This window comes from Nicotiana tabacum, chromosome 20 (assembly GCF_000715075.1).
Source record: "Nicotiana tabacum cultivar K326 chromosome 20, ASM71507v2, whole genome shotgun sequence".
Classification (NCBI taxonomy): Eukaryota; Viridiplantae; Streptophyta; class Magnoliopsida; order Solanales; family Solanaceae; genus Nicotiana; species Nicotiana tabacum.
In genome coordinates, this window is record NC_134099.1 from 46,989,043 (window position 1) to 47,013,189 (window position 24,147).

General features: G+C 41.4%; 1 protein-coding gene across 1 annotated transcript; it reads left to right on the forward strand.

The window, feature by feature from the left end:
* The first annotated feature begins 22,072 nt into the window (after window positions 1-22,072).
* Window positions 22,073-23,524, forward strand: LOC107823319 (uncharacterized). Its single transcript, XM_075240145.1, has 3 exons — window positions 22,073-22,702; window positions 22,895-23,108; window positions 23,229-23,524. Exons 1-3 carry the CDS (start codon window positions 22,073-22,075, stop codon window positions 23,522-23,524), a joined length of 1,140 nt encoding a protein of 379 aa, XP_075096246.1.
* The last annotated feature ends 623 nt before the right edge of the window (window positions 23,525-24,147 follow it).

Below are 24,147 nucleotides of genomic sequence, written 5' to 3' on the forward strand. Positions count from 1 at the left end.
ATTTACTATACTCTAAGGCTAACCATATAACAATTTGAAGTGAAATAGGAAGCAAGAGAAGGAAAATACACAATTAAAGGCATAAAACAAGTAGCAACTCCTGCAACATGTGGAGCACCGAACAAGCAAAAGTGGACAACAAATTAAAACATGGATACAAGGAACATGTAGCAAATAGAGGCATGTATTAACGAATACATGTATTTACCAAGTAAGGACATGTAACGGTTAAGGCATGACACAAATAGTGACACAGAATAAAATAAGGCATGATATAATTGAACTACATAATTAATAGCACACCCTGCATGCTTAAAACCATGATAGCGCATATACACTTGTCACCTTGCATATATATCATCCCCACACATAAATCACGTATCACAAAGGCCAATCAAGTTCTATTTCCCTCGTGTCAAGGTTAACCACGACACTTACCCCTTTTCGGAACCAAATCAACAGTCAACCACGACTTTTTCCTTGGAAGAAGCCTCCAAATCAACCGAATCTAGCCAATTATCAATCAAATAATCCAAAATAAGCTTTAGAAACTTCCTACGAATGAAAAAGATTCGATCTTTAACTAAATTGAAAACATCAACAAAAGTTAAACCCGGGCCCACGTGATCGAAAATCGAGAATTGGACCAAATTCCAATTACCAAATCACTCCCAAGCCCGATTATGTGATTTGTTTTAAAATCCGACCTCAATTCGAGGTCTAAATCTCAATTTTATAAAGTTCCTAAATTATACCCAAAACCCCTAATTTCTACTTTGAAATTCATAGATTTAATGAAGAAATTTATGAAAAGTTATTAAAAACTAGTTAAAGTTGCTTACCAATGGATTTAGGAGGAAAATCCTCTTCAAAAATCTCCTCTAGAGAGTTTAGGATTGAAAATGGTGTAAAATGAGCTAACTCCCAATTTTTTCAACTTTTACCCAGTTGTAGGTATCGCACTTGCGAATCATTGATAGCAAATGTGATCAATGCCATAGTGCGCAAATATCGCAAATATGACATTTCCTTCGCATTTGCAAAGGACCCTTTCATCGCAAATACAGCCAAATCATCGCATTTGTGAAACTTCCTGCCCAGACCAGTTACCGCAATTGCGACTCAAACAATTCAAATGCAACCTCCCACTAGTTCGCAAATGCGATCACTTCGTAGCATTTGCGAAGTCTTCAGTCCCAGCCCCCTTTCGCATTTGCGAGACTGATATCTCAAATGCGAGGCTCGCAATTGCGATCAGGTTCTCACAAATGCGAGACCTGCAACCTCACACCAGCAACTACTTAGCTTCAGCATCTCCAAACTCAACCAATACACATCTGAAGCTCATCCGAGCCCCTCGAGCTCCAATCCGAACATTCACACAAGTGTAGTAACATAATATAAACTCGCTCGCTACCTCAAATCATCAAAATAACATCAAACATCTATATACGGTGAAATCAGAGGGTCCAATTTTTCATTATCAAAGCACCTCAGGAGACCGTCTCGAAATCTCGAGGCTACAAGGTTATGATCGAGTCTCCTCCCTCGAGGTCCGTCAACACTTGGTCTTGGGATAATGTTGACCACGGCCACGGTGTAAATGGGGAGTTCCCAAGGCACGTGGCTAGGACTGACAGAGGCTAGAGAGCTACTCTAAGACCCAAATTAGGGTGTCATTTAGCTGTCCCATCCCTTTACCTTTGTAATAAATGTATTTTGTACTATGTTAGAATTCCCCTCCTATATAAAACGGGTCCATGCCATTTTGTAAGCTCTCTGTTGCTCCAATTTCTCTACAAGAAATATAGAAGAACATTCTCTCGCTCTCTAACATACTCTTTATTTATTATCTTCATATTTGTTCATCGTTTATTGCTTATCATTGGCCATAAAGAGCATATATTGATTTTAGTATAATCGTTAGCCGTATCTTGATTACCTTCGATATCGCCCAGTCGAGCTCCGGAATCGACCCCGAGGACCTGGATCGACAAGCCCGAGGCCTCGATAATTAGCCCATCGGTTTGGTTATCTCTTCGTTCCTTTACTCTTATTTCGTCGCTAAATCTCACATACCTAACATCGACTTCTTAACAAACTAGCATAAAAATAGATCACGTATTTTTAGAGTTCCATCAACAAATTTAATTGTTATTACCATTTTCACGGTAAGCAGTTTGGCGCCCACCGTGGAGCTAAAAATAATAGTGATTATTTTCTTGTTGGTTTTACTACATAACACATGTTATCTTTCACGCTTTTTCTTGTCCAAGATCCCTTGATTTTAGGTAAAAATGTCTGACTCGATAAACAACAATCTTGAGGACCACAAATAAAATGGTGTGGCTGCCCCAGGTACTGGTGTGCCACCGCGAAACCCTGGGAGCGCCAGAATCGGTCCCTGTGGACGCGGTCTCACGTGATGCTCAACACATCGATGTTTGCTCCCACACTAACAAGAGCGTGCACCAAGGGGACCAACAAGAAACTTAGGAAACCCTGGCTAGGGAAGAACAGGAGGTTAGCCTTAACGTTATTTTCAAAATGTTGCAGGCACAACAGCTACCTATTGCTCAGCTGCAAAGTCACCAGAAAACTCCTAGCATAGTAGCACCGGGGATAGCTCCCCCAGCCGAATAGGTACCGGAGAGATCGAGCAACAACGGATCGATGACCGATCCCATCGTCGTAAAAATGCTCGAGGACCTCACCAGAAGGATCAAATCGGGCGAGAATATGATAGAAACCAATGAAAAGAAGGTCGAGACCTGCAACTCCAGGGTTGACCAAATTGCGGGCGCACCCCCGATTCTGAAAGGTGTGGATTCGAAGAAGTTCATACAAAGACCATTCCCGGAGGAAGCGACCTCGAAACCCATTCCATAGAAGTTCAGAGTGCCAGAACTCCCAAAATACAACGGAACCTCAGATCCTAATGAGCATGTCATCGCCTACACCTATGCATAAAAGGGCAACGACATAAAGGTCGACGAGATAGAGTCTGTCTTGCTGAAGACGTTCGGGGAAACACTCTCGAAGGGGGCCACGATATGGTATCACAACCTAGCTCCTAAGTCCAAGGACTCGTTCGCCATGCTGGCAGACTCTTTTATAAGGTCACATGCTGGTGTCATCAAAGTGGCAACAAGGAAGTCTGACTTTTTCCAGATCAAGCAGAGGGAGAGCAAAATGCTGCGAGAGTTAGTTTCTCGATTTCAAACAGAACGAGTGGAACTACCACCGGTCTCTGACGACTGGGCAGTACAGTCCTTCACTCAGGGTTTGAATGAATGAAGCTCGGTGGCTTGGAAGCAGCTGAAGCAGAATCTGGTCAAGTATCCCGCCGTGACCTAGTCGAATGTCCATTACCGATAACAGTCGAAGATCAGGGTCGAAGACGACCAGCTAAGGGCCCCATCGAGCTCAGTATACCCAAGCAGGCTTTTGGTGAAGGATCCAAAACCAAACAAAGAAAGATATCACCCATACATTAAAGATAGAAGGAACGCCCCGAGGCGTAACCCACCTCACAACGATCGAAGGACAGACCGAGGATAGAATCCTCGGGGGCTCATCAATAGAGTTGGATTCGATAGAAACACAGGGCCAACGGAGGCACCTCACTTATCAGAATACAACTTCAACATCGATGTGGCAGACAACGTGTTCGCCATCAGCAAAATCAGAGAAGCTAGACGGCCCAGGCCTGTACAATCGGATCCTTTACAAAGGAATCAAAACTTATTTTGTGAGTTCCACAACACGCACGGCCACCGGACCGAGGATTACCACCAGCTCCGAGAAGAGGTAGCTTGGCTACTTAACAAAGGTCATCTTCGAGAATTCCTCAGCGACAGAGCCAAAAATCAGTTCTGAGAAAGAGAGGAAGCCAAGAAGAACGAAACAAATAAGCCACAAGATACATTATAGGCCACACCCGACTTGATAATACAAAGGACCGTACTGAGTCCCCAGAACAAGCGACTGAGACATCTCAGACCTCGAAGTATCACAGGCACACCCCCACACCAAGGTATAACCCTCTCCTTTTTCTATTTTATATTTCACACTAACCCTTATGCAGGCGCCCGATCGAAGCCAGTCAAAGCGCTAGCTCAACCCGAAGACCTTAAGATTTTAAAGCATCCATTGCACTTTTTCCTTCGACTGAGGTTTTGTCCCGAAAAGAGTTTTACCGGCAAGCTTTTTAATGAGGCAACCTTCACATGCTACCTAAGGACAACTCGACAAACATTCGAGTTTTCTTTTGCAATCGACCTTGAACACTGGGGGGCATCCCCCTCGAGAGGCCATCCACTAAAAAAAGCTAAGAAATGCCAAATGGGGTCCAATAGGAAATTATGTACGGGGACAAGCGGTCGAACAAACCGTGTCCGTATAGCCGAGTCCCCCGATGGCGAAAACATGTACGCTCGTACCAAATAATTGAAGAATATCCTTTATCAAAGAATCTCTCACTTCAAAAGAAGCTCGTCACCCTGGCAAAAATGACTCCTCCGCTGAAATAATCCCATACACTCGGGGACTAGCATCAACAATTCAACATCTGGACGACCTCCGAGTCGGGGACTTGGGCACCGAACTTAAAAGCCCTCAAGAAGGCAGCATAAAAATCACAAAATATCTCCAAGGCCGAAAGTGCCCCGAACACTCGGGGACTGGCGTCAAAATGAAAATCGTGAAACATCTCCTCGAATACTCGGGGGCTGGCACCAAAATCACAAAAGCGCACGACCTCAGGGTCGGGATATCCAAAATTGTAAGCCCTCAATGAGGCAATACAAAGTTTACAAGTATTGGCTCCCGAGTCAAGAAACCCTCGACGACTCGAGGACTGCCGTCAAGTGATATCTCCATCAACTTATCAAAACCCGAGGTCATAAGGCCACATGCGGGAAGCCTCGGTCTTATAAGACCTATAAAAGGCAACATCAATATCTGTAAGACCTCAAACAAGGCATGAACCATACTTGTACCCAGTATCCAAACTGTAAGACCTCAAGCAAGGCATGAACCATACTTGTACCAAGTATCCAAACTGTAAGACCTCAAAGGCATGAAAAAAATGTAAGACCTTACTAAAGGCATAATCCCGATCTTTAAGCAAAGGCTATATATTCGAACTTGTAAGACCCCTAAAAAGGCACACCCTCGATATAGATGTTGAAACTACCTCACTCGGGACTCAAAGGCTCCGGCCAAACACAAATGACTCCGGTCACTAGGTTGTACCAGCCAAACTAAAGTGACTCGGGGACGCCCAACCGTCGCTACAAGGCATAACAGGCATTGTTGCCAGCCCACACAGGCCTTCAATTACTTCGAATCTACTTCGAAAAGAACCGGTTAAACAGGCTACCCTCGATACAGGCAAATGAGCTTTGACCACGTCAACTCCTAAAAATCGGCTTCGAGATACTCAGCATCCAAGCCAAACCTTATGAGGTGCTCGATCATCGCCATATAACGATTTGCAATCGAGGTTTTTTACTAAGCCGTAGAAGAATCGGGCAAACACTATCCTTATCGAGGGAAAAATAAAGCCCACATAAATAGTCACATCGACCAAACGCGTAAGAGCCATTGTCGCCAGCCTAATGAGCCCCAGAGACATACATATGAAAGGCCACATCAGTCCAAGGCGTAAGAGCCATTGTTTCCATCCCCCATAAATTCAAAAACTTGAGGATCAAACGAACTCAAGTCGTAACTCGATTCGGAGACAGAACCCAAAATAGTTAATTAAATATGCCTAAGGGCAAGGCGTAAGAGCCATTGTCGCCAGCCCATATAAAAAGTCGCATCGACCCAAAGCGTAAGAGCCCTTGCCGCCAGCTTAACAAGCCTCAGGGCTACCCATATAAAAGGTCGCATCGACCCAAAGCGTAAGAGCCCTTATCGCCAGCTTAACGAGCCTCAGGGCCACCCACATAAAAGGTCGCATCGACCCAAAGCATAAGAGTCATTGTCGCCAGCTTAATGAGCCTCAGTATCACACACATAAAAGGTTGCTTCGACCCAAGGCATAAGAGCCGATGTTGCCAGCCTAAAAATCAACAACTTGAGGGTCTAATAAACTCGTGTCGATGCCCGAATCGAGGACTAAGCCCAAAATAGTTGGCCTAACATGCCTAAGAGGAAAGGCGCGTAAGAGCCTACGGACCAGCCTAATGAGCCTTAGGGCCATATCGCGACTCAAAGGATTTCTACCAACTCAAAGACCAGTTCACCTTGCCAAATTCAAGATAGAAAGAGATACAATAGAAATAAAGCTGCAAGGTTCTCCCTCATACACATATGCAAAAAAGTGCAATCTCCATCTACAAACATGCTACAAAAGTTCTACATACATATGAAAAAATCTATGCCCCCCCCTCGGGGGCTATAGTCTGTCAAACTCATCTTCGCTTTCTTCGACATCCGGCAAAAGCAATCAAGCATCATGCTCGTCCGCCCTTGCAAGCGCCAATTCTTTCGAGAGGGAAAAACCCCTAGCACGGACCTCCTTGAGGGTCTTTCTTTGAGATTTGCAGCGAGCGTATTCTCCAATCCTCACTTCACGATCGAGGACCCTTCTCAACTCAACTTGAGCATTGGCAGCACCCTTAGAATAGATCGCCATCTCATGGTCAGCCTTACTTCGACTCATTACAGCTTCTACCCGTGCATTAATGATCTCAGCACTGACCTTTGAAAGCTCGGACTCAAGCTTCGCAATCATATCTACTTGCACCGAAGCGTTGTCACGAACTAAGCAAAGTTGAGCCTCTAAGGCGAGAACTTTAGCCTGAGCATCCTTCCCCTCTAAAGCCTGAGCCTCCGCCCAAGTTTTTACCTCATCATGCTCATGCCTGGACCGGCCCACTTCATCCTGAAGGCGCTCCAGGGCCTTCGTATTTTTCTGCAACTGAAATAAAATGAAGCTTTAGCCTCGAAAACCAGAAGGTGGAATGCACACTCACCCAGAATGGAAAGTTACCTGCTTCTTCAAGTAGCTCTCATAATTCAAGCTCCGACCCACCTCATACTGCAAGTGTACCAACTCGACTTCCTTTTCGTCACAAAGGAGCCTAAGGGACCTCTCTTCATCCAGAGCTTTCTGTAGCCTGGCTTCACAACGAAGCAGCCCAGACTTAAGCTTGTCGAATTCCTGCAAAAGAAAATCCAATAAGGAAGGAAATGCGCGAAGCTCGAAAGATGTATGTCAAAACTCACTGCAAGGTGAAGCCGCTGGGCTTCCTCGAAGGCCGAGCACACACTCGCCAATCCAGTTCCTTTGCCCCTGAAAGAGTCGACTCCTGTCGAATCACGGTCGCTCGGTGTATGTGACCTTGGGTTTCTAGTATCTCCCGAAGTACTTTTGACGGAAAAAAAGGTGACACCAGCGGAGAAACCCTCTTTCCAGAACCAGGAACTACGGACACGGCAGGTTCGGAGGATGCTTCCGCTCCGACGCCCCGGTCCCGTCCTGCCTTACTTTGAGCACCATCGCCCTATAAAAGCATCCCTTGCTTATTATTATCGTTCTTCAGCCCAGGAGTTGACAACCCTTCCCCCTCTCTAGAGGAGCGCGGCCTCGCCTCGAAAGGCTCTTTAATGCCTACAACAAAAATATTAATATGCACAAAGGGAAAATGCGTCTCCATATGAAAGAAGGGAAAAAAGAAAATAGCACAACACGCACCATAATATTTTGCTTCCCATCTGCCCCAGGAGAAAGCTCGCCACTTGCGCTCATCACAGGTCGAGTGGGTCACCAACTTCCGAACCCAATCCGGCAGATCAGGAATGTCGTCCGGTGTCCATGAAACTGCTACAGGAAAAGAAAAGAAGGCACGGTTACGAAACCAGCTTTCGCCATAGATAATACTGAGAAGGTGCAAAATACGCCACTTACGCGTATAGTTCCATTCCTCAGGGAATGGCATAAGCTCCACAGGGATAATGTCAGCAGTCCGCACTCGGACAAAGCGACTCATCCACCCCCAATCTCCATCTTCCTTATTATCAACAATGAAGGGTGTGGTCGATCGGCATCACAAGGTTAGCATACCCCGATGGTGAAAGGGTCGGTACAGCCTAATAAGATGACTGAGCATAAATTTAAGCCTCGCCTTCTCCGCGAAAAAGCTCACCATCAATACCGTTCGCCAAAACAACGGGTGGATTTGCGCCAAGGTGACCCTACACTTCAAATAAAAATCAAGCACAATCTTATCAAGGAAGCCTAGTGTCAAAGGATAGGTGTACACATTCAAAAATCCATCGTCATGATCCGTGATGCCCTCACCCCGGGGAAATGCCTATAACACCACTTTCTCCTCCCATCCACAGTCTTTTCTCACTAACCCAAGATGTTATTCTCCTATCGAAGAAGCAACCTTCGAGGTATACTCTCGTTGGTCCTGAATGCCGGAGGCGAAGGTCTCCCCTCTCTACTGTGTAGACCCCAATACAACAGTCATGGTTACAGCAAAATTGGAGAACTAAAGTGGAATTTGTGCAAGTACATTAGTATTGAAATAATGAAAGGGTTGACGCGAAAAGAGAAGGGCAACTGCTTAAAATGGTGGGATCTCCAAAAAATCAAAAACGTCCTTGTATATATATGGAAAAAACGGCGACAATCCGCATACATCCAAGCCGATTAAAAGCGCCATCGCCAGTCCCGAGGTGGTATCCAACCTCGAGGACCTTCATCAAAGAAAGGAGTTAGGCTTTAAGAAGCCAATAACACTTTCGCCAGTCCCGAGGTGGTACCTGACCTCGAGGACCTTCTTTCAAAAAGATTAGGCTCCAGGAAGCCAGTAACACCTTCGCCAGTCCGGAGGTGGTACCCGACCTCAAGGACCCCCATCAAAAAGAAGTTAGACTCAAGCCAACAACATCTTCGCCAGTCCCGAAGTGGTACCCAACTTCGAGGATCTCCATCAGAAAAAGGTTAGGCTCTAGGAAGCTAGTAACACCTTCGCTAGTCCCGAGGTGGTATCGGACACCAAGGACCCCCATCAAAAAGAAGTTAGGCTCTAAGAAGCCAACAATATCTTCGCTAGTCCCGAAGTGGTACCCGACCTCGAGGATCTCCATTAGAAAAAGGTTAGGCTCTAGGAAGCCAGTAACACCTTCACCAGTCCCGAGGTGGTACCCGACCTCGAGGACCCCCATCAAAAGAAAGTTAGGCCCTGAAAGGCCAACAACATCATCTCTAGTACCGAGGTGGTACCCAACCTCGAGGACCTCCATCAGAAAAAGATTAGGCTCCAGGAAACCAATGTCACCTTTACAAGACCCGAGGTGGCACCCGACCTCGGGGACTTTCGTGAAAAAGGAGTTAGGCTCCAGGGAAATAAGCATTCGAGCTCCTCCCACATGGGCTTTGTCCCAAGATGCCATTTGAAGTCGGGCAAACCCTCTTTCGGGATCTATCTATAGCTCCCTCCAACTATCTATGCTAAGATCAAAGCAAGTTTCCATATGATCCAGATTTGAACAAATCCCCACTCAGGGACTATCCTCAAAAGGTCAAAGGCAGCCCCTATCCACGGACCTCTAAGCAAATTTCCTCTCAAATATTGCCAAAGGAGCCTAAGTGACAAATCATGGTTTCAAATCCCAAAGTGTTACTTTCGTTTTATTCGAAGTAAAGGTCCCGACGACCCGAGTTTATCGGCCCGGTCTAGGCTCGATCCAAGGAACGACAAAAGATTCCACGGGAAGCCATTTTCATCAACCAAAGGATAGAAAAAACACTTGCTTCTGGTCTCGATGTTGGCAGCAGCTGATAAAATCACACATTCAGAGTCTCTATAAGTGCAGATGAAGGGAAATATAGCAAGCATCGAAGACAAAACTGAGGAAACATCTTCATATTCATAAAAGTTTGATTACAGAAGCCCACAAGGGGTCATTACATACAATTACAAAAGCCCATGAGGGGTCCTTACACATAAACAAAAAAGCGAAAGGGTACACATGTAGTAAAAGCCTAAAATCTAGTCTACTCTCGAAGGTTCATCTCCGGTAGTAGCATCTCCGAGCAACACATCCTCGAACATGCACCCTCGATGGTGATACCTTCGACCGCCACCTCCTCTAGGTTCCCATCTCAATCCCATGGGGCAATACCTCTGAGAGCGAAGATGAAGAAGAGGAAAGTGGGAAGGCAAAGAAGAGGAAAGTAATGCAAAAGAGGCAAAAAAAGAGACATAGCCCGCCGAAGCCAAAGGTTGAAGATTCGGCAGGCCTCAACCCTACTCGTACGACCGCTCCAAATCCACCTTCCTGGACATCGTGTCGTGCGAGCTTATTGGCCAAATGCGCCATTTTATCCCTTGGGAGAAAACCCGAGAGGTGAGGCACTACACCAGGCCAGGGTAGGAGAGTGAGCAGCGGTGTATAGTCTGAACACTCTCCCGAGCAGCAGTGTAGGGTCCAAATGTCCTCCTACGTCAAAACAGGCCGACCCCTTTTATCTCATCACCTCGATCCAACGACGACAGCAGTGATATCCATAACAATAACAACAACAACAACAACAACAACAACAAGACAATGTAATCAATGCCAGAGACCCCAAACATGGCGGGTAGTAGTGGGGAAGGATAATGAGAATGAGAAGAAAGGGATGGAAAGATGTTGAAAAATACTTGAATAAAAAGATAGTATGGAAAGTCCCCATTTATAGTGGATGATAATGTGGCCAACAATGCCATCAATGCCTTTGAAAGATGGACCGACAGGCGCACTCAATGAGCCATTGCAAACTGGACCGATGGCGATATGGTCGCCTTGAAGAACGGGAATCGGTAGCACATTGAATGACTTGAAAAGACAAGTCCATGGGATGCACCGGTTACCTTGAAGGATTACATCATAAGTATGATATCATCAGCATGACATCAATGCAGGAAGTTCAAAGAGTTGGATGTCAAAATTGTTTCTTATCACTCATCTCTAAGAAACGTAGGGACTATCTGTATACGGTGAAATTGGAGGGTCCAATTTCTCATTATCAAAGAACCTCAGAAGACTGTCTCGAAGTCTCGAGGCTACAAGGTTATTATCGAGTCTCCTCCCTCGAGGTACGTTGGCACTCGGTCTTGGGATAATGCCAACCACGACCACGGTGTAAATGGGAAGTTCCCAAGGCACGTGGCTAGGACTGACAAAGCCTAGAAAGGTACTCTAAGACCCAAATCAGGGTGTCATATAGATGTACCATCCCTTTACCTTTGTAAGAAATGTATTTTGTACTGTGTTAGGATTCTCCTCCTATATAAAGAGGGTACATGCCATTTTGTAAGCTCTCCGTTGCTCCAATTGCTCTACAAGAAATATAGAAGAACATTCTCTCGCTCTCTAACATATTATTCATTTATTATCTTCATATTTGTTCATCATTTATTGCTTATCATTGGCCATAAAGAGCATATATTGATTTTAGTATAATCGTTAGTCGTATCTCGATTACCTTTTGATATTGCCCAGTCAAGCTCCGGAATAGACCCCAAAGCCCTGGATCGACAAGCTCGAGGCCTCGATAATTAGCCCGTCGGTTTGGTTATCTCTTCGTTCCTTTACTCTTATTTCTTCTCTAATTCTCACATATCTAACATCGACTGCTTTACAAACTAGCATAAAAATAGATCACATATTTCTAGAGTTCCATCAACACATTTAATTGTTATTACCATTTTCATGGTAAACAACATCAAGAATCAATCATCAAAACTCAAGGATTATAATTTTGAAGCCAAATTTTCTTATTTTTCACATAATGCGTTGAAACGCCCTCGAGTCACTCAATACCCCAACCAAATATGTGTACAAGTTAAAAAATATCATATGAACCTACTGAAATAGTCAAGATAACGATCCGAGGTCGTTTACTAAAAACATTGACCGTGGTCAACTCAAACCTCATTTTAAGTCAAAAATCACATTTTTCTTGAATTTTCACACATAACCTACCCGGAAATTGGCACGGACTACGCATGCAAGTCATAAAATCACCAAATTAAGATAAGAGATGTCTCGGAATACGAAAAAAGGACCTAGTACTCAAAACGACCTATCATATCGTCATAAGGTTGTCATTAGGACCTGTCCTCTTAGCTTGTTGTACATGCCTCTGATTGAGTAGCTTTTTGCATTCAGGGCTTCCTCAATTCTTATGTTATCTTTAGTTAAGTATTTTGAGGCCTTTATACTCTTATAAATCACCCATGAAACTTGTTTGGCGGTTACATTCCACACTTCTCTCCCTTTCATATAGTATATGTGTTCCAATATATCTGTAATCTGTCATTATTTTTGTTTAAGATCCAAGATATTTAAGTATTTCTGCTTTATTTGAGGTATATACGTTACTTATATTCAATCCACCTACTAATTTTGACCACGACACGACATCACCCTTCGTGCATTAACTCTCATAACATGGCACGACTTCACTATTCGTGCATTAATACTCACAAGATGGCACGGCGTCACCCTTCGTACATTAACACTCACATACGACACGACATCGCCCTTCATGCATTAACACTCTCCCTTTCTACATAACAAGGAACAATTAACAACAGGGAGATATGATTAACAAGCACAAGCCTTACTTCAACAACGTTTCCACAATACCAATCTTAACTTGGAGTCAATACTCAATTATACAAAACCCATAAACACGATGAGAACGATTAATTCAACAAATAGCTAGCCTAAGCATGGATAATGATCACTCCCAACTATGCCTTATAAAAAGGACAAAGTGTCGTTGCAAATATATTCCGATTTATAAGTCTGGAGTCGAATTCCACAGGGAATTAACCTATTAAACACAGGTATTGGACTCACACAAATTCTCGTAATCAATCTTCAAAAAAATTTAAGTAATAAAGTGGATGTTTACTAATTAAATAATACGTAACAAAAATGCAATAAAGAATAACTAACTACGAAACGCTTTGTAAACAAGAATTTGAATGATCTAGGATTATAATTTCCCCTATTGTTGGAATTCTTTCCTCTATGTTTTATATAAATTTGCCTAAGTCTTCTCTATTGATCATGAGCAGTGTGACTGTTGTAACTCTCTCCTGAGTAATTACAACAATATACTAGACATATTCTCTTGAATTATGCTAGTTGTGCCGTCTGGCGGCTCCATAAATTGGAGCATGTTCGTATTTTCCTTCATCCAACTCTTTGTGGACCGCTTTTTGAGGCGTGTGAGTCACATTCTGATGAGTTAGATCGACTTAGTCAGTGCTGGTGGGGTCAACTCATTGATATATATGGCTTAATTATTTATAAAAAGAATTTATTTGTTTTATTTTCTCTTGACATATTCTTGCAGCTTAAAGATGGGTGTGGATAATGTCGTAAAATAAACCTAAGGCCAACTAAACTGCAAAAGTTAGGAAGCTGTGAGACTTAATTTATGGATCATATCTCTTGTCGTTCCTCATCGGTAGAGCACCAATTGGTCAAAGTTAGAATCCTAATTAGGAACTATAGCACATACCTTTATGAATTTGAAATACAACGTGACATAACATGGTGACATCAACATCAGAGGTGGTCTGAATCTAATAGTACCATGTTTGAAAAATGAACCTTGGACTAGTGGCGGATTTAAGTGGAGGAAAGGAGTTCAACCAAACCTATTCCTCAAAAAAATTACAGTGTAACTGTATACGATCGAAATCAGGTATGCCCGATTTCGTAGGCTCGAGGAGTTCCTTCGAAGATAAACTCAAAACAGACCAGGCTCAAGCCCAATGGCAAAATATAAGGACTCGAAGATCAAAGTGCTCGATGAACATCGAGGCCGAGTATGACCAACCTCGAGATAATGTTGTTATAATTTTATAACAGAAAGAGAGGGATTCCTAAAGCAGCCCTAAGTTCACAGCGTAAATTCTGGAATGGATTTGTAGAGATTTGTACTAGGCAGTTAGATAGTTGTCCCATAAGATTCCCTACTAAAAATGGAAATGTACCTTATTTAGGATTCCCTATTATATAAAAGGGAGCCCATTCATTTGTAACATCATCAATCATTAGCAAAGGAATATCCATTCCTTACTTTCTTGCTTACTGCTAATCAGAATTGTCTTTTAACTTTATTGTTCTTACTAACCTACATCGAGCCACCTTAGCTCGAGGTCGAGACTTGCTTGCACACTGGTTTGACTTACTTTATTCTTTAATTTATACGTTTGATTCCTTGATTATGAATTGTTATTGGACTAAATCACAAATCTTTAAGACCTCAATACAAATTTAATTGTTACTCGAATTTCAAGGTAAACAGTTTGGAGCCCACCGTGGGGATAAGGCTAGCAGTGATTGTTTTAGTACTAATTTTGATAACACGCATTATTTTCACACTTGTTCTTGTCAAGAATTTTTTGTTCTGAGGCTAAAACATGTTAAACTCGCAAAATGCACCTGTGTATGGAGATAATGGTATTGAATTTCACGGGGAAAATGATAAAATCATCGCTCCAAGAGTCAGAGGTGCCACCGATTAACCCTGGGGAAGTGCCTACTATTGACCCAATCGATGTCAGTTTGGACATTGCTTTGAACACAGACATAGGCGTGGACCCCGGAGAGAGTGTGCGCAAGGAAGGCCGAACTGGAGGCCAAGGAACATAGGGCATAAGAGATGGGGGAGTTAGTCTCCATGTAATATTCTAGATGTTGTAGGCTCAACAGGCTGCTATTGCTCAACTTCAGAGTCAACATAGAACTCCGAGTGTGGTCAAGCCGGAAATCACTCACTGTACCGAGCCAGTGCTGGAAAGGATGAATGATAGCGGATCAGGGACTGATCCTACAATTGTGAAAATGCTCAAGGAACTCACCAAAATAATTGATTCAGGAGAAAAGAAAATCGAAGATAATGATAAAAAAGTGGAGACATACAACTCCAGAGTTGATAAGATACCAGGGGCACCCCCGATCTTAAAAGGTTTGGATTCAAAAAAGTTCGTGCAGAAACCTTTACCTCAGAGTGCGGCTCTAAAGCCCATTCCAAAGAAGTTCTGTATGCCGGATATATCAAAATACAACGGGACCACTGATCCTAATAAACATATCACTACATACACATGCGTGATAAAGGGAAATGACTTAGAAGACGATGAGATCGAGTCCGTTTTGTTGAAAAACTTTGGGGAAACTCTATCAAAGGGGGCAATGATTTGGTATCACAACTTACCACCAAATTCCATCAATTTATTTTCCATGTTAGCAGATTCTTTTGCGAAGGCGCACGTCAGGGCCATAAAGGTCGTAACGAGAAAATTGGACATTTTCAAGATAAGACAAAAGGATAACAAAATATTGAGGGAGTTCATGTCCTAGTTTCAAATGGAACCTATGGAGTTACCACCAGTCATAGATGATTGGGTCGTTCAAGCTTTCACTCAGGGGTTGAATGAGCGGAGTTCGATAGTATCACGATAGTTGAAGCAAAATCTGATTGAGCATCTAGTTATGACTAGGGCAGATGTGCACAATCGATATCAATCGAAGATGACGGTCGAGGAAGGCCAGTTAGGAGACCCTTCAGGTTCAGTTCATCCAAACAGGTTGGCAGTTAAAGCCTCGAGGGATACTGACAGGGAATAGAGGTCGAACAAGGAATGGTATAAACCATATACCGCAGATAGAAGGAACAATGGCTCGGGATGCAATCCATCTTGGAATGATCGGAGAAACGATCAAGGACAAAATTCTCGGGGACTTATCAACAAAAGTGGTTTTGATAAGCATGCCGATCCCGTGGAGGCACCTCGGTATCAGAATATAACTTCATCATTGACGCGTCAAGGCTAATTCGAGCATGCTCGACGAAATTGCAATAAAGGATCTATATTTACCATCTGGCCAATCACAATAGCTAAAGCTAGAAAAGCACACCAAGTAATGCATGGGCTGGTAAAGAAGCTACTTGATATGTGTTGATACCCAATTTTTCCCTGTATATTTTTCATATATACAAAATACTTTCAAAATAACATATGTACGCATATATAATCATGCCCAAGTATTTTAGTATTTTTCCCAATTTTTAAAAGATTTCTAAAACAAATTTATTGTCCATTTTAGTAGTACAAAATCAATAATTACTCCCAAAATCATCAATTTTGGTGAATAATTTATTTGATTCCCATATTTATACCAAAATATAGTTAAGGTAATTTTTATATATTTTTAAAAATTTATTTGGTATTTTTAAAGCTAAATTGCATATAATTGCAATTCTAGCCTACTTTAAGATTTAATAGCATTTGTATAATCATAAAATTGGTTCCAGTATTTTTAAATTAATATTTATATATTATTTACTGATTCAGTACTTTTAATTTGTTTTCAAAATTATTTTTACTATTTTTGTAAAATAAAAGGGAAAAACTGGCTATGTAAATTTTAGCCTCATTTCGTTTCAATTGTAGCCCCATTACATTTCAATTTTAGCCCCCAATTGACCCAATCTTAACCCCCAATTGGACCAGCCCAATTTCAATTTCAACCCAACCCCTTAACCCATTTATCTAACCAGCCCGGTCTTCCTTTTAATCCAGGTCGTTGATCGTTTTGATCAACGACCACGATCACCCCTTACCATTTTTAATCCATCGACCCTACCCTAATCCCCTCATTTCCATCTCTCAGCCGCCTTTGAATACTCTCCTCTCTCAAACTCTCTCGAAGGTTCCTTGGAACCCTAGCCTCTCTCATCCTCTCCGACTATAACCTCACTAGAATCCATGGCTTCTCAGTCCATGGATGGCCTGTACTCACCTCCCTCCACTCTCAAATGTTTGGGGTTCGAAGTTTTGAGGTCTGACCTCAATGGTGTCTGTTCAGATCCTCTCAGATCCATGATTTTGAGACCTTTCCGCCCTTGCTCCAGCACATCCAAAGCATTTCGAGCCTGGTTATAACCTCTCCGACTCAAGATCAGACTTTTCCAAGACTTTCTCATTCTAGGGTTTCTCTGAAACCCCAGCTACTCGAGGTTCTCTCTGATTTTTTTTTAAAAATTCTATGCTATGTCTATGTTCTACTTGAGTTCTTAAACGTTTTCCTTAATTTTCTTTCAAAAATTACTTCTTTTCGATTTAGGGTTTCTGAAAAAGTTTCAAAATGTCTTTATGATTATTCCTTTTCTTTTCTTTATGTGTATTCGTCTATACTATGTCTGTATGTTTCTTTTCTACCACGCATGTGTTTTTCTTCTACTTTCTTTCTACTATACATGATTCTTCCGTGCTTTGTGTTCTACTGTGTTTCTACACCATGCTCACATGTTCATCTCGCTGTGTTTTCCTATATGTTCTTTTGCTATCGTTTTCCAGTATTTTATGTTCTTCTACTGCATGCATCTCCTACTGAGTCCTTAAGTTTTTATTTGCTTTTACTGAACCTTGTTTGAGTTCTCTCTACACACGTTCCCTCTACTGTTTTCCTAAGTTTGTACTACCTCTTTTCTCTTTTGAACTTGTTTAGGTCCCAAGCCTTTCTTAAAATGTGTTCTCTATGCTTCAAATCAGCTCTTCATTCTATTTGCCTTGAACCTGCTATTTTATCTGTTTGATTTCACATGAATCCTTGAAAGAAGACCTTTGAGCCTGTTTCCGTTATTTGTCTTTTTTTCTCTGTATCTGACTAGAGTTGAAAACCCTAGGGTTTGGGATTTTTGGCGAGTTTTGATCTTGTGTTTGAGACTACAATTCTATTTTGGAACTCTAGGTTTCTCAAACTCGTTTTGAGTCTTTGTACTGAACTCGAATTTCTTTGACCCGGAACTCTTCTATACTAGGTTTTTTAGCATGACAGTTCTTTCTTGTTTGATATGTTTGTATGCTTTATTTATGAGGAATTTTTCCTTCAAAAGGTTTTGTCAACTTGTGATTGATTTAGAATTCCTTTTAATAAGGATCGATTGATTGTTACTGATTTTCTTTAATTAAACCTTTCTTCAACTTTTCTGGTTGGATTCATTCATACCAAAACTCAATTTCTGATTTGTTTACTGGCTGTTGATTGATTGCCTTTCCTTATTTGCACAAATCGTGTTTCTATCAAACTCTTTCCTTAAATAACTTCTGTGTATTTACCCTTCTTGTGCTACTTTGGAAAAGATCTTGATCAAACTCTTTCCTTAATTATCTTGCCCGTTTGAAATCAGAATCCCTTAATTGAAGGGAGACCTTATGCGATTGATTTCGAAACTATTTTTTTACCTTTTCTTACTTGCTTTCTGCACTATAAAGGGCACGACCCTTTTGCACTTTTAGGGACTTCCAATTCAATACTCTTTAAGACCTTGAGTTCAACACTTACACAACACTCATTGAACACTTTCAATTTCGATATTCCTACACTCTCAATCAACACTCTACTCTCTTCTGAAATCTTCTGGCTGTGTGTTTGCAATTTGGCTTTACTACTTCTCTTCTCTTCTTATTTCCCTGAAACTGGTATGTTCTAATTTAACTTTCGGCTTCATCTCTATGTGTTTGCTTTGCAGTTTCAACAATCTTGTCTACTTTGCTATTTATGTTTTGTATTGAATATGATGTCCTTTTTGCATCTGTTGCTGTGTGAATTCCACATACCCTTATTCCCTTCTATGTGTTTGAGTTAAGGTTCAGGCATGGCAGTATCAAAATTGCTGCTCATGTCTAGACCTGATCCTTTAATGGATCATAACTCCCAAACAATATGGCTAACAGGCTGGTTAGGGGTGTGACAGCACTCCTAATTGATTGTTATGACCACCAGCCTGTCTTGGCCTTCCCCAAAATCCCCTCTATGCACTTGGACTCTCTCTTAGATTCTAAGTTCCGCCCCCTTCCTATGAGCCTTGCTTTGGGACCTTGAGCTCTCTATGAACTTGGACATTTGAGGGTTGGCCCTTCCACACTACACTATAATCCAATTCTGCAATATATTTGGGTGTAAGCACTGCCCGGAGTTCACTTGAGACGGAATCTAGAACTCAACTAAAGTAAGTAAAACTAAGGGAGGAAGAAGACCATGAATAGTGATTCTGTCACTATTCATCGGCCATAATTTCGGTTTCCGGCAAGTTAAGATCACAATCTTAGTACCAAAAGAACACCTTTCTCGTTGTGATCAATCCCCATTTGATTTCTTCCTAAACACTTTAACCAATCGCATCAGATCTTTAATTTTATCTTGCGAGTTACTGTAGCATCGCGATTGCAAGCCTTCATGTTTATGCTTTTGAAGTGAAGTTGAAGTTTTGAAGATCAACTTGGAAGCTTTGTTTTTAACTGGAATTATCAGGTTTGAGGTTAAAATCATCAACAGTTTTTAAATCACTTCTCAAAAACACTGTAGCATCGAATTGCCAGACTCAACTTATTTCTGGTAACTGAAGAGTGTTGAAGAACAAATTTTGGACCCTTTGTTTTAATCGTGATTAACAGATTTGAAGCCAAAATCAACAACAGGTATTACAAAATTTTTTAGAGCTGCTGTAGTATCGAATTAGTATAATCTGCAGCTTTTATCGTCAAAGACAGTTATACATTGTAACTGGTGCAAGAGAAATACTTTGTACTAAATTGGTGGATCAATGCTACTTCAAGATCTTTGAAGAAACACGATTTTCCTAGGAAGTCCACTGCTATTTGAAGCAGTGCTGCCATGTCCACAATGGCCAGTGGCCAGCTACCTTCAATCGATGGGCCACAGCCCCAACCAGCCCACAACATCACACAGCGATGTACGATGTCTGCTAACGCTCCAAAACCAATGGACTACGCAAAGGCAGTCAAACCCATGGCCAGTACTTCAACTATGCAGGAAAGAGTACAGGTGGATCCAATAGCTCCTAGACAAGCTCAATACTTTCAAGGACAACCAACAGTCTGTTTTACGGAATCAGAAGTAGAATGTATGAACTACATTGAGGGATTGCAACAGGCAGTGGTGTGCAAATTTTCATACGGATGGCCAGGCATCAATGAAATACGTCGAATCATACCATTACAATGTGGTATCAATGCTGAATGCAACATAGGATATCTATGTGATAGACACATTTTGATACGATTTACACTATGGCAAGATTATGTAGATTTCTCGTCAAAAGGTGTGTACTATGTTAAGGATAAGCATGGGGATGAATATCAATTGAGAACACTGAGTTATGATGCAAAATTCAAAGTTGGAGAAGAGACACCTAAGGTTATGGCCTGGATATCATTCCCTAATCTGCTGCCAACATACTTTGTCAAGGAATGCCTATTATCTTTAGCTTCAGCTGTAGGTAAACCCCTTCAATTGGATTTGGCTACTATAAAGAAAACAAGACCTAGTTGTGCTCGTGTGAAAGTACTGGTGGACGTGCTAGCTGATCTCCCAAAGAAAGTTCGAATGGACATTCTCAGTGAGATAAATGGAGAGGTAAGAACTGAATGGTAACCATTAACTATGACTACCTACCTAAGTATTGCAAAGAATGCAAATTACAAGGACATGATAGGATGGAATGTTGGAGAATTAATCCTGAGCTAAGGGAAACCAAAACTGTCCAGCAGCAAGAAAATGTTGAAAATGTGCAACAAGAAAACAAAAAACGTGCAAAACATGATGCTCCTTTGATGGTCCTTACTAGTGGCAAGGTAGTTGGTAATATAGGCCCTCAATGGAAGGAAGTCCGCGACAATAGGGGATTAAACAAAGGCAAACAAATTGAAGGTAATACTGCACAAGGGAAAGAAATGGTTCATGTTAACAATGCTGCTGTAGAAAAACAAATACAATCAACCAACAAATTTGCAGTGTTAGAAATTGAAAACGGTGAGTTAAATGAAGATAACCAACTGGCAGTTGTGGAGGAAGTTCAAAAAACAATAGGCCACAATGATATACAGCACAATAATTCCACAGTAATTGTGGCGATTGATTCAGAGGAGCAGGAAGTTCATGTATCGACCAAGCAGCTAGTACAAAAGATAACTTCTCTTATTTCAGCTATGAGACAATCATCAAATACTGAAGCTAATAAACTGAACCACAAAGCTCCAGCATTTATTCCTACTGCAAATGGGAATCCAATAACAAAGATCAATGCAGACAATGAGAAATCAACAGCAGCTTGGGTGCAAACAGCTTTTGCTAACAATGTTGTAGGTACCAACACCTCATATAACGACATACCAACTCAAGACACTAGGATAAATGAGACAATGGCCAAAAATTCAGTCAAGGTAACTACTGTGCATCCAGTGAAAAGGCAAGAAGAGGAGACAAGCAATGACAATGAGTAGGTGGAAGACACAGATTTTGAAATGTTTAAAAGAAGTGAAACAATTAATTGGAAAGGAAGCTAGTTGTGGTTAAATCAGACTGAAGAAGATCTAGGAGAGGGTCAAATTCCAGATGGAATGGCAAGTGATGATGAGACAGGAGGGGATGCAAATAATGAAGATGATCCAAGTGTAAATGAGAAAAGCAAAGTAGAGCAAACTTCTAAAAAACAGAATGCAGCTGCTCAAGACCTAAACCTAAAAAATGTAGAGTTGTGCAATGTAGATGATCCAGGAGGAACACTTGGTGATATTAAGCAGACCAAAGCAAGACAAGAAGGTCCAAGTTGTAGTAATGTGATGCCAATTGTTAGTGCAAATGCTACAAAACAACAACCAGATCCACAAGCTGCAGAGTAGGATACTGTTACATTAAAACCTGCACATCAACAGAATGTCAGCAGTTCTGGTAACAAACAGATAAATATCCTACAGGAAAAATCTGGTCTAATGTTTACAGATAACACTAAGGAAATTGAAGGCCAAAGTAATTAGTCAAACAGGGACCTGGATGAGGAGTCGACAACCCAAAACTTTCTCAATGTTGCCAAGCAAGGAGATTTATCACCTAGGCACATTTAGCAGGTTAAATCTGCAACAAAGAGAAAAAACAAACAAGTCAAAGAACCATCTATCCCAACAGGAGGGGTACAAACAAGGAGAACACTGTCCAAACCCAAAAACCTTTAATGGATGTCATTATATGGAATGTGAGGTCAGTAAATAAAATGCAAGCATTTCAAAGGCTGATTACAATGCACAGAAAACATCACTTTGAGTTCATAGGAATCCTTGAGCCTATGCAATTGTCTCACAAAATGGAGAGGTATAGAGCAAGAATTGGTTTGGCACAGGCTGTGGTGAATGTGTCAAACAAGATTTGGGCTTTTATTGATGAAAATTTTGAGGTTACTATTCTATATAATATGACTCAACAGCTGACTTTGAGATTGATGCACACTGAAACACATGTTGAGCTCATCCTTACTCTATTTTATGCCAAATGTGATCGCATTGAAAGAATTGAACTATGGGATACTTTGTATGCAATGGCATCAGATATGACAGTACCATGGCTAGTTGGAGGCGACTTTAATGTGATATGGGAAGAGGAAGAGAAGTATGGAGGCTTGCCAGTTTCTCTCCTTGAAGTAGATGACTTTAGACACTACATCAATACCTGCAACTTGACAGATTTGGGATTTAAAGGAAGCATATTTACATTGTGGAATGGAAGATCAGAGGAGGACTGTATTTTTAAAAGATTGGACAAATGTTTTGGCAATAATGAATTGCAACAGACCTTTATTAGATTGGAGGTAACTCACTTGTCCAAAATTGGGTCTGATCATTGCCCGATGCTGCTGAAATGTGATATAGAAACTCCTCCAATTAAGAAGTCATTCAGATTTCTAAACTTCTGGACAAAACATGAAACCTTCAAAGAGGTAGTGAAGGAAAATTAGAATGCTGATTTTAGTGCTAAACCTTTCTGCATTTTTAACTACAAGTTAAAGAAGCTTAAGCAAGTACTATCTACCAGGAGTAGAGCTACATATGGGGATATATTCCAGAAGATTGCAAGCCTGGAGGAGGTGGTCCTGGTTCATGAAAGACAATTTGAAGTCAATCCTACACAGATGAACAGACAAAGATTAAAACAGGTCCAAGCTGAAATGATTAAATATATTGCATTAGAAGAAGAATTCTGGAGACAAAAAGATGGCATGTCATGGTTCAAAGATGGCGATAGAAACACTAAATTCTTCCACGCTTAAGTTAATGGGAGAAGGAAGAGACTGAAATTATCAAGGATCTAGAATAGCCTTGGTAACTGGATCGAAGAAGATCACTTAATAGCAGAAGAAGCAATAAAGTTCTACAAGGATCAATTTACTGAGACTGCAGTTCCAAATGATTTTGACATTCTAAATCATGTACCTTCAATGGTAGATAATGATCAACATGAAAGATTGATGGCCTTGCCTTCCAATGAAGAAGTGAAGAGAGCAGTTATGGGGTTGAATGGAGACTCGGCTGGTGGACCGGATGGTTTCACTGGAGCCTTTTATCAAACATGCTGGGAAATTATTGAAGAAGATGTAGTACGCATGGTCAAGGCATTCTTTTGCAGTCAATAGTTTCCAAAGAGTGTGACGCACACAAACCTGGTTTTATTACCAAAGAAAAAAGAAGTTACGACCTTTGCGGATATGAGACCAATCAGTCTTAGCAACTTTGTTAACAAGATTTTCTCTAGGGTTATTCATGAGAGGTTGGTTGAATTATTACCAAACATAATCTCGGAGGAACAGGCAGGTTTTATGAAGGGCAGAAGCATAGTTGAGAACATGTTGTTAACTCAAGAAATCATTACGGATATCGGGTTGAGAAGAAAAGCAGGTCCAAACGTTGTGATTAAGCTTGATATGACAAAAGCTTACGATAGGCTATCATGGATATTCCTGACCAAAATACTAAGGAAAATGGGATTTCCTGAAGCTTTTATTGGCTTGATCTTTGATTTGATTGGAAACAATTGGTACTCTGTTCTTATAAATGGTCAGCCTAATGGTTTCTTCAAATCATCGAGGGGAGTTAAACAGGGTGACCCTTTGTCACCAACTCTATTCATTCTGGTAGCAGAAGCACTTTCTCGGGGATTGAATTCACTACACACTAACCTGTATTTCTGTGGTTTTGGAATGCCAAAATGGAGCCCAAAAATAAATCATATATCATACGCTGATGATACAATCAATTT